General features: G+C 36.4%; 1 protein-coding gene and 2 pseudogenes across 2 annotated transcripts; all 3 read right to left on the bottom strand.

Annotated features, from left to right (window-relative positions):
* Positions 1-972: 972 nt before the first annotated feature.
* Positions 973-2,402, bottom strand: LOC104706566 (terpenoid synthase 25-like; annotated as a pseudogene). The gene is made up of 4 exons (XR_015564537.1): positions 2,048-2,402; positions 1,701-1,974; positions 1,243-1,621; positions 973-1,139 (listed from the first exon to the last, which is right to left on the bottom strand). The product of XR_015564537.1 is annotated as a terpenoid synthase 25-like (transcript).
* Positions 2,403-3,603: 1,201 nt separating this feature from the next.
* LOC104709286 (geranylgeranyl pyrophosphate synthase 11, chloroplastic pseudogene) lies at positions 3,604-4,467 on the bottom strand (annotated as a pseudogene).
* A 4,890-nt stretch (positions 4,468-9,357) lies between these two features.
* On the bottom strand, positions 9,358-10,675 carry LOC104706565 (uncharacterized). Its single transcript, XM_010422762.1, is given in 5 exon segments — positions 9,358-9,383; positions 9,442-9,612; positions 9,615-9,638; positions 9,641-9,708; positions 10,641-10,675. Coding segments are annotated over 5 exon segments (324 nt in total).
* Positions 10,676-12,108: the final 1,433 nt, after the last annotated feature.

Below are 12,108 nucleotides of genomic sequence, written 5' to 3'. Positions count from 1 at the left end.
TTTTGTGGTAAAAAAGCTTATCGAAAACATTGTTATTTTTCACAGGAGACTTACTAAGAAAGAAGACAAACCTTGACGAGTGGCTTGGCTCTTTCGGCACCTCATGAGTCATGATGACCTATTTAGTTATAAACCCATGACCCATCTCTCACGGCATCACAAGTTTGTCTCTTATTCTTTCTATCATTTACTTTGTGAGCTTCTTGTTTTTGGATTTTTGTATTTCTTTTTGTCTATGGTTATGAAACCGTGATTCCTTCATTGTTTTCGCTTGATGAATACATCTTCGAAGGGCCTATTGATTTCGGGGGAATGCATCTTCTTCGTTTAAGTGAAACAGAAGTAAGCAAAAAGTCTTAATGACTTGATGGTGAGAGGACATGTTTCCATTTTGGTTGGGATCTCTGCCATACTTAAAAGTTATTATGCTTTGATCAAATTCATTCTATGGTCCGGTCTATAAACCCTCTGCCTTAGGGCTTCCTATTTGTTGGATCATTGCCACATGACTATTTTGCCAATTGGACTGCAATGTCATTGGTGTGGAGTAGTTCTGACATCCCAGAGCCAAAGTTCGATTATATGAGGAATCCTAATTTCACTGTGTATGATTCGATCGATTAGGTGTACAAAGGATTAGATATGGATTTCGCTAAGATCTGTAAAGCTTTCAAAGCCATTCATTTTTCTGGCAACCAATTCTCCCGACATATCCTTGGATCCATTGGTTTATTGAGCAAACTACGTCTCGTCAACTTGCCAGGCAACATTCCACTTCCTTAGCAAGTATCACTAAGGGGGGTGTATTCAAAACAGAATTTGGGAGGATTTGTGATTTTTTTTTAAATCCCCTGTTATTCAACTAGTGATTTTAAAATCACATCTCAAATCCACTGTTATTGAATATGAAATTTGTTAAAAATCATTCAGAATCACTCATAATCCACTGTTATTCAATCAACAATTTGCAAAAATCATAACAAATCCACTGTTATTCAAAACCAAATTCTTTTTTTTTTTAGAAAAACATAATAGTGATTGTGTGAGACTTTGGGTACATTTTTGTAAAGGAAATGATCTCGACAGTTCTATTCCTGATGTAAGGGAGCTTAGATACAAAATCAAAGCCGTTCCACCATCTGCGAACCAAAATTGAGAGACAAAACAAAAATGCAATAGCTATAAGAAGATATATTGGAGATATTTGACGTGAATATTGAGAACTAGCTAGCGCGACTATACTTGGTGAGAGCTTTTAGCTCTTTGATGAAATGAAGCCGACAAAAGTTGAAGTTGAGCTTAGCAAACTCGAGGAGTGTCTCGTCATGGCCTTCTTCATTGTCGTAGAAAGTGATATATTGTCTAGCGACTAATATCTCTATGCTATGATATCGAGCTCTATACAATGCGTTTTCTACATGCTTTAAGAGATTGGAGCTTGTTCCTAATTGGTTTGTCAACGACTCCAAGTGTTACTGCGTAAAAGTCAACGCTTCGTCCATTATATCTTCACATAGTGTCCCGAGATGTGCTGCTTCGTACAGCTGTAGCATACCTCTAATATCCTTGACTAGACTTTCCTTAAACTTTCCATCTGTACCTTTGAATCTATCAAACACGTCTGTACCAGACCATATGTCATGTTATCTATATATGTTAATAAAGAAAGCTTATAAAACACGTTAACGTTGTTAATTTACCGCACGGCATTTTGTGTCCGTATAGTCTGAAAATTTCAAATATGATTGCGATTGTTTCCAAATCGTCTTCTTTCGAAATTAAACCGTCCAACTTTCCAAAAGCCTTGCGTAGAATCTCTTCGATTTCGCTCTCGAAATAATGAGCGGTACCGAGGCTGATAAGCAAATGGATGAGATGAATCCTCACCGTGTCACTGCTGTGAGGAGACATGAGCATGTCTCTTACTTTAGGCTTCATCACGGATTCAATTTCTTGCTTAAGTGCTTCAAATTCCTACATTAATATAGCTTAGTTAAAGAAATCTTTTTACAACAAGGCTTACCATGGGGATAAGGAGTGTACTTACAGAGTCAGCGACGGGGACATAGAGGAAGTGATCTCCCCAAAAAGATGGAGAAAAGGACGTCAATGGACGAGTATTTTCTAGATCGCCACTATTCTCAGCTTTAACACAGAACAGGCCGTGTTTTGTGGGTTTATTGGAGGAAAGAGTTTGGTTTTTGAGCAAATGGCGAGGAAAGAGAGAGAGGCTAGTCTTAAGACAGAGAGGGACGACGTTGTGAACACTAGGAAGAGCTTTAGGGCCAAAAGTCATGCTTGATGCTTCCATTTTTAGTCACCTGTTACTAAAAGATAGACACTGCTTTTTTTTGGTAGCTAGGATGTATACATTACTTTGCTGTCTTATCTCTACTATGTTTTAAATAGAACCGGAATATTGGGGAGAGGCTGAAACGTGCTCCGATTGGATCAAAGATAAAATATAATTCAGGGTTTGGTGGACATCGTGATTTATAATGTCATCTTAAAATAAAATGAAAATAATAATATTAGAAGTATACTTGAAATATATCAAAGCTTTAAATAAACAAACATGTGGTAGATGATGTATATATTAAAAGAGAGAAGATAACTTTATATAACAAATCGTTAAGGACAGCATGCTATATATGCATATACATATGTTTGAATCCGAACAAATCACAATTTATGAGCTTTTAGTTACGTTATCCGGACCGGTCCTGCCAGGCTGAAATTAAAAATGCGTTGAAGGATTTAAAATGAGCAAAACAACATGGATATATATAGCTAAGATAATTCTCACGCCAAATGATACCATTATTAAGAATTGGTCTATTTCTAGTTACTTCTCTTTCCTCATTTTTTATTTAAAAACTTGTTGATTTGAGCTACCCATATCGTATAATATTTATTTGAGATATCATTAATGAAAATGTCATACCATCAATGAGAAATTGTTTGAGCTATCAATTTTTTGTATAATAAAAGAGTGGTGAGATCTTTGAGCTATTCATGCGTATTGGTGTATTCGTCAGGACTATATATCCTTGCAGAAGACATCTATCGACCGTAAAATGTTGAGGCATCGCACAAAAACTGGGTGTGGCACATTGATCAAGAATTCTTCAATGACTATCTTATAGGTATTGCAAGCCATCTGAATCAATTCTTCTTCTTTATTGTAATACAGTGTTGCCACATCTCTTTCTGCTTCTTCTTTGTGAATACCCATGGAACTAATGATTAATTTACAAAACTATCTAACGTCCCATAACAAAGAAATTTGATTAATTAATAGTAATCTTGAGTCTTGATATATCATATATTGTCATTTGTTACAATACCTCGAAGCTGGCTATGTCATATACACACGTACGTTGAAGAAGACTATGTCATTCATTAAAAAAAAAAAAGGCACTGCTTACAAACTTTTGGGTTTTGACTTTTGAGTTAAACCAATTGTTCAATTGTCCATGGGCTTCCCATAATCATATTTGTTTTAAAGAACATACAAATGATCACACCATAATTGGTTCATAAGAAACAACACGAGGAGAGAAATTCAACTAGACGGACTTGTTAGGAAATTCAAATGCATAATTATGATCGATTGTGTCTTCCAGCAATGTAACTAGCAAGGGCCACCAGAGGAACCGCCTTATTTGGATCAAACCCTAGAAGCTGTTCCTCTGCTTCTTTGCTTAATTTCTCCGCAAGTTCCCTCGATCTCTCCAAACTAATCAACCTCGGATATGTAAGTTTGCCAGCAACAACGTCATTTCCGGCGCTCTTACCCAATTTATCAGTAGATTTCGTTACGTAAAGTATATCATCAACCACCTGAAACAACAGCCTAATACATCTCGCATACTTTCTTAGCTTTTTGATCTCGTCCTCTGTTCCACCTCCCAATATGGCTCCTACAACCGCCGCTGCCACCAACAAAGCAGCCGTTTTGTGGAGGTGGATGAACTCTAGACGCTCCAATCCAGCATCGTCTCGATTCAACCCTTCGCTACATAAATCGATCACTTGACCACCTACTAGCCCTTTTGTCCCTATGGCCTTTGCCAACTCAATAACCGCACGGACCTTCCTCTTAGGGGAAACAACCAACGCACTTGACAAAGCCGTCATGTGCTCAAACGCTAAAGCAAATAGTGCATCACCCGCCAAAACCGCCATGTCTTCTCCAAATACCTTGTTTTAAATCATCCATACGTTAACGTCAATGGATGATTCAACTATAACGATTTAATAATATACCTTGTGGTTGGTGGGCTTGCCTCGACGGAGGTCAGCATTGTCCATGCAAGGAAGGTCATCATGAACGAGAGAGCTCGTGTGGATCATCTCGACCGCGCAAGCAGTTGACATGGCAGTAGCCTCGTCGCCACCCACGAGCTCGCAGGCTGCAATGCAAAGTAGAGGCCTGACACGTTTTCCACCCGCTAGCAAAGAGTATCTGATCAGAGGTCAATTAAACCTATTGTGCACTCAACCACGATCCAGTGGTGTCGTTGTAACACTTTAGGGTCAGATCCACAGAGACCAAACAATGCACTATGAAATTGTTTAGACCGAATATAGCTAAGGCAAAAGAAAGATTGTATTCTAAATAACCGATTAAAAAGAGGAAAATAAATAAGAGTTTTTGCAATCAAAGAAGGATATTGGGCGTAGGGAATCAGTTAGGGGATACAACCGTAAATTTAGATGATAGATTGGGAAAGCATTAAAAACTGTTCCCGAACTCAAATCTCAATTATAAAGCTAACCTACTTCCGCAGCGTTAGCTAACTATGCAAAGAAATAACTAGACCCTAAACTTCCGTTTGAATCTAGCTAAACAAGCAAGCATTAAAGTCCAAGTTTTATTCGTTCACAAGGTGCCCCAACTTCAACTTCCGTTGGCTAGGGTCCACCTTGCTCACCTATGTTTCTTTCAAGTAACTCAACAACACTTTCAGTGCCACGATGAATTGAACCTAAGATCTTAATCTAGGTGATCAGTCTAGCTTAAGCAATAAGAACAACAATAGATGAAGAACAAATAGATCTATCCTAAATCTAGCAAACCTAAGTTCAGAGAATCATAAACCCCCTTTTGAAACCAGAAACCCAATAGTAAAACTACTTAGACATAGAAATAAAAGAACGGCAAAACAAGGATGAAGAAATCATAATTGAATTTCAAATAGAAGTAAAAGGGTTCAGAAATCTTCTCCAAAGAGATACAAAGGATTAGAGATCTTCTCCCAAGCTTACAAGTACTCAAAAGCTGCATAGATTAAAAGTTGTCTTCTTAGAGGTCGAGCCTCGTGCTTAAATAATAAAATAAAACCCTAAAAGTCGGTTTAAAACATAAAAGGAAAAGTTGCTTCGGGTACGGGATCGGTCAATCCCTAATGCGGATCAGCCGATCTCAGATGATTTTCTGCGTTTGCTCTATCTGCATGCTAGTCTGAACGGTCTTCAACCAACTTTAGCTCTAGATGCTTGTTTTCATTCCCAAAACACTCAGTTTCCTTCCAAAGTGACCTAGAACCTGTGGAGATTCACAAAAGACTAAAAAGACTTAAAAGGCACACATTGACTCAATAAAAGACTAAAAACAAATGTAAAAACTATGGTTAAAATCCTATAAAATACAGACACATCAATTCCCCCGGACTTGAATCTTTGCTTGTCCTCAAGCAAGAATAGACAAAAAACTCGGGAACAAAAAAAATGTTTGAAAGTGGAAACTCACATATTCTTAGAAACTTCTTCTTTGCACTCTTCATCACATCAAATTAAGAACTACTTTATGTACTCTGCCATGATTAGGATCAACACTCCCTACTCTGAACTCCACAACCTTAGAGAACCCTTAGTCTCCCCATCGTTGTCTCTCTACATCAGATTAATAAAAAGGTGCGGTCTTACCATGGGAGTATCGATCATTGAACTTTTTGACTCCTTCAACCGTTTATCGCCCAAGACCTCCTCATATGCTCCCTTTCCTCTCTCTTTTCTCACTTCCAAATGATTGATTTTTCCCTAATTTTCTAGGGTATCATTTTATTTTATTTTATCAATCCTTTGCTCTTTTTCTTTTGGGACAAGTTTCCATGAGTTCCGAAAGATGCACGGGCTTACGCACACCCCTTGGCTCACTTCTTTTATTACCTATATCCTTTTATTCCTTTCTTCGTCTTTTTTTTTTTTTTTTTTTTTTACTGAGTACTGAAGGGAAGAGAGAGGGGAAGCATACTTTGCGAAGAGATGCATGTCTCGTGAGGCTTAAGGGAGGAGTCTTGTCTGATGTATACCAAGCCCCAAGGTAAGCAATTAAATCCGGTTAAGTATTGTCAAAGCTAGAGACAACTTTTGGTTCAACTTATTGTCCTCCTTGGCGAGTGTCTTTTGGGGCGTGTTGAACCTGCTCCTGTTCATTCCAAGCTTCATTCCAAAATCAGAAGTACAAAAGTAATCATAAGAGTGTTAGATCAAAGCAGAAATTCCTAGAAAAGCTCATAATTTCCAAGTTTTTTTATATATATATGAAGACTCGATAAAAACGACTCAAATGAAACAAAACCAAAAGGAAAAACAAACAAAGAAAACATAGTTAGCAACTTGGAGACACCCCACCCCGGACTTACTTCACACAGTCCCGGTGTGAAAATAAAGCCAAGAAAGGGAACCGCCGACAAAAAGAAAGGAAAAATAAAATCCTAGATAAAGAGAAAGGAGAACCCGTGATGAAACAGCAGTCTAATGAGAGGGCGAAGAGGTCGTGGAACGGTCAGAACAGAGAGGCTCAGTAGCTTCATCCTCATCGTCACAAGTAGCAGTGAAATCCGACGGTGGTGGTGCAAAACAGGAAGGAGCGAGTCCTTGAAGCCAAGTAGCCAGTCGAGTGAGCAGCATGTTGTTCTTCCTCTGAGTGTCGTAGACCCACCGTTCAAACTCAGAGTGAGGTTCTTGAATAGGTGGGGTAGCAACAAACTGACTGACAGCAAAAGGAGGTAATGGTGGGAAGGAGTGAGCACGGTGTGAGGACTTGGCAGCAGCTGCCGGCTGTGTACTGCATGGGGGCCTGCGGGAAGCATAGCCACTCTCCTCCATCCAGACGACTTCGTCAAGATCACACAGTGCTAACTCAGGAGGCTCAAAGGCAATGTTCTCCGTTTTGCGAAGTGAAGTGCAGGAGAGCATAGGAATCCGCATGTACCGAAATTTACCAGCTTTGTCCTGAAATCGGTAAACAAAATTCTGACGCACAAGAATCTCACTAGTGAACAGGAACTTAAGATCAAGGAGCTTCGTCTTCTGGATCGAAGTGGATGAAACAATTCCGCAATAGTCGATGATGGGGGTCACTAAAATACCGATGAGTATCCTCTTATTCTTTGCTTTAGCCATGTCTTTTCGGACCCGCTCAAACTCCTTAGAAAGTAAGAATCCAAAATTAACGTCATGAGTTTGATGGTGGACTGGAGAAGTCGGAGGATGCAGGAACCGACGAAGACTGTGAAAGAACATCCACAACTCATGTAGCTGCAATGTGCTAGTCTCAGCCCTAGCATAAATGGTGTTGCTCAGGAATTTAGCTGTGGTCCGAAGGACTGGGTTGCGAATGCGGGATTTCCTGGCTCCGCGTGAGACATAGTTTCCAGCTCCTATCAGGTTCCAAGCATCTGACCGGCTTTCGAGCTTGTCCATTTTGCATTGCCTGTGCCGAGGGAAACCAAAAACGTCACAATGGTCGAACATGGAGATGGTGTAGTGCTTCCTGCACAAAAAAGAAGCTGAGCGAACAATGCTCAGCCAACGAATCAGGACCAGGAGACAGATAAACCCTCACAGTTGCCAGAAACTCGCGTGCAAGCTTCTCATGTAAGTCCCATGCCTTCTCACAAAAAGAACCAAACCCCATGTTCTTAACCAATTCATCAAAATCCGCAAGTATGGCCATCTTCTCAAAAAGGTCTCGATCAGCAAACCTAGTTGGCTCCATCTTGCATTGACTCAGCAATTTCAACCACTTGGCGTCCTCATCATTCCAAACGCGGGTTGGTGGCTCGTCGGAAGGAGTTGCAGGTTCCTTACCACTGCGTCGTCGTTTAGGCATTTGCTGCAAAAGAAAAGAATTTCAAGATGTAAGATAATAGAATCAATTGAAACTTCTCCTAATCAGCCAACACAAGTTATAAACCTATTTCTAAATTCAAGCCACAACAGCCTAAATCTAGTTCCAAAACTTTCATAGACCTCAAATAGAGCTTAAATAGGTAGGAGGATTGAAAGAGTCATGGACAACCAAAAGTGAACCTTGAAATCGCCGAGAGTCGAACATAAGAATGGGCAAAAGAAGAACTTACCTTGGTTGACTTCGAGTCTAAAAGTGGGAATATGTAAAAGGTTCGATCCAAGTGGAGTGAATCCACACCTCAACAAATCAAAGAAAAATCGAGAGGAGACAGGTGGGTGTCGAAATCGGGGGCGGCGAGAGGGAAGGGAGGAAGAAGATGAAATTAGGTTGAAATATCTGGTAGTGGACACGGATCCGGTTTAGTCCGGTCCAATTTAAGTCCGATAACCAGATTAAACCGATTTCCTTCTCTTTTCTCTTTTTCCCTCGGATCACTTACCTGGATGGAGATTGACTGATCCAGAAATAGATTTGTCGATCCTTAATGGCTGGGGAACACTCTGCTTGTAAGAGATTCACGTCTTCTGCGCTTTGAATATGTCCCATGAAGACTCAATACGACTACTACCAGCGGGTAACTCCTAAAAGGAAATAAAACAAACCAAAAATCCTAAAAGAAACAAGAAAAGATAGGGGAAATGTATTGTAGCTCTGTTTCCACAACAAAAACTTCTGACAACAATGATAGATAAAAAATGATCGTATTGTTGAAGAAACTCTTCCAGTTAGATGGTAATCTTCTTGCATATTAATGAATTCAATACGATTATAAGTTAACTGTCATCAGTTGAAATCGAGTTTGATGGCATCTCTACCAGATAATTAAAAACCTCACGAGGGAAAATATTATATTATGCTGGATATTTCTTATATCTTTATAGCAGAGACGTTGTCACCAACTCATCCCAAATTTAACATGTCGCTAGTGATGTTTTTCCGAACAGCAATAATATTATATGAAAATAAAATTATTCAAAACCCTAGATCCCTAACTGAAACGGTGAAACCAATCGTTATTCTTAATCACATTATGTGATTCATATATATACAATATTTATAGAAAAATAGAATTCATTTTAATTGTCTCTTTCTAGCTAGCAACGAAATTAATCACTATAATAATAGATAAACCAGTCCAATGCTCTCTTATGATCTCATGCGCCACGAGGAACTCTGTAAACTGAAAGATCAAGAGAATATTGGTGTGAGATCAAAAGGGTGAGTTTAGTGGCACTTACTTCCGCAGTAAGACCCAGGGACCAATATATTGTTGCAAGCGTGAGAGAGTTTAGGAAGTTTATTTACGTCTTCCATGACTTTTGTGACACTCTGACATATACATTTCATTTTGTTATTTTGTATTTTTTGGCAACAAAATTTTGATGGAGAAACCCATGGGTACGAAGTCGAAGAGAATCACCGCAATAATTAAATCATCATAAATTTGTGTTGCAGTACACGCATTAATCTGGGATGATATTGATCTCGTCACAAACAATGTAACCTAGATTTTAACCCGCAGTATACTGTGTGTATATAATTTTTATTATTATTTATATTTTATGTTGTACTTGTTTGTTAAATATCATATGTTTTGTAAATAGAAAAATAATTAAATTTTCTGGCAGTTTGTATGGCTAAATGTTTATATTAATTTTTAACCCGCGATATATTTCATGACTATTTCTTTGTTATATTTAGTTTGTTTTGTTTAGTGTTTGAGATTCTATTTTGATTTTTAATTATTATAACAAAAAATAAGAGATCTAATACGTTATGGTTAAGGCATATTGTTCATAATGATTTAATTATCTTACACAATCTTAGCTAAATCAACTTGAATTTATATGTCAAATATTCTAATATTAATAGTGTTGAAAAATAATAAAATGAGGATTTAACCCGTGTTAACACAAATTTATTGATATTTTATTAATTCCAACATGTCCTCTTTATAACTCATCTACTATATAACCATATTGTAATAAATTTTTTTTATTTTACATATTCGTAATATTTTAAAATTTTATTAAGTTTATATATATTAATTATAATGTTTAAATAAATATGAATTGAAGTTCTTCTTACATTAAATAAATGTGAATTGAAATTCTTCTTACGTTAAGAATCAAAGCTCACAGGTATTGGAAAACAAAATGGGAATCAAATTGTTATTTTCTTTGTAAATGATTCAGAGATAGGATATTTTCAAAACACAATAGAAGGTATGGTTAAATAGATCATAGTTTCTGTTTTCATATTGATTATGTTGTAATTTTTTTAGTTGGAATGTAATGTAAAGTGTTTAGGAAACAAAATCTGCAGTAATATTAATTTTTAGAAATTTTTTTAGGGATTAACTTTGTAAATAAGTTTTTAAGTAAGTACAAATAAAAGGGTAAAACCCAAAATGTACTTCAAAAATGTATATATAGATATGAGCATATTGATGATGGTATAGGCCCTTGCCATTGTTGCTATGATTTTTTTCTTTTATACAAATTTTTCCTTGAAGTTTGCTTGTTTCTATATAAGTATATATATAGGAATATTGTAGACCCTAGTTAAGGAATTATCAATCCTATCTTAAAATAATTAGAAAGAAAAAGAAAATCTAGTCAAACAAGGTGATATTAATTATTCATTTACCATTTAATAAAGTAAGGAAATAAATAAATGACGATAATAAAAAATGATAGTAAAAAGGAGAAAAACCACAATATAGTGAAGTAACAAAAATGTTATTTATCTAACAAAAATTGAAGGGCAAAGTTAATTACTCCTTTCAATTAATGAAAATGTCATATATATATATATATATATATATATATTATACAAATTGCTCATACTTGGTGAAGATGGTGTCTTCTCCTCAAGACTGGTTGGCCTTCAATACCTACCTCGAATATATCAAGATTGACAGAGAGGAGTTTTCTTCTTCCTCTTTATCTCTAATTTCACGAAATGCAAATGTAAGTGCGGATTCTTTTGCACGCCAAGCTGATTTTTCCTTCCAATTGGTTAATATAAGCTGATTTTTTGTTGTAAAAAAAAATCTGGAAAGCTATAAAATAAACACAATAAACACAAACACAAAAATTAAATGGAAATGAATTCATATGTAAATAAGCAATGAATATTATGTAGTTTCGTTTTTCTTTTGAAGTATGTAAATAAGCAATTAATATTATCCTGTACAATTTAATTCCGTTAAATGGTTAAAATTATCTTGCAGTTAACAGTAATGTACTTTTTATCCTTATATATATATATATATATATATATATATATCTTTTTGAGCTATGTTTTTTTATTTTATTTTGTTAATTTTCAGTAATGTAAGTAAGCATTTATATGTTTCTACTTTCTTGTACTTTTTGGGTTATATGGTTTTATCTGGTAATTCGCAATTAATAATAATAATTCATCTTTGAGCTAGTTTTATTTATATTCTTCATTTTAATTTTCTCTTTAAATGTTAAGATCTTAATGACTTTATCATATTTGTTTTTTTCTTTACGTTTACATTTGTCAGATTTGATATTGAACCCTAATGTGTTTATATATTGTAATAGAAGATAATACTAGAAGGTAATCGGTTGTGTATTCCAATCAAAGACGTATAGTATATATACAAGAAGAGTTGCCTAAAAGTGATAAGACCATATCATAGTAAATCTAGGGATATAGAATATTAACATATATCCTAATTTAATACCCCCTCACGTTTGATGGTACGTAATCCGTAACACCTAACGTGGACAATAGTCATTGACATGTCGGTCCCGAGAGAGCTTTGGTCGGAAGATCAATAATCAGATAATATGTTCGGTTGTAATGAACTTGTCAAGAACGGCATCCCGGACCTGATGACCATCAGATTTAATATGCTTCGTCCATTTGGT

The sequence above is a fragment of the Camelina sativa genome, chromosome 8 (genome assembly GCF_030686135.1).
Source record: "Camelina sativa cultivar CO46 ecotype springtype chromosome 8, ASM3068613v1".
In the NCBI taxonomy this organism is placed as follows: domain Eukaryota; kingdom Viridiplantae; phylum Streptophyta; class Magnoliopsida; order Brassicales; family Brassicaceae; genus Camelina; species Camelina sativa.
Note: the sequence above shows the minus strand (reverse complement) of the source record. Positions and strands in the feature narration are given on the sequence as shown.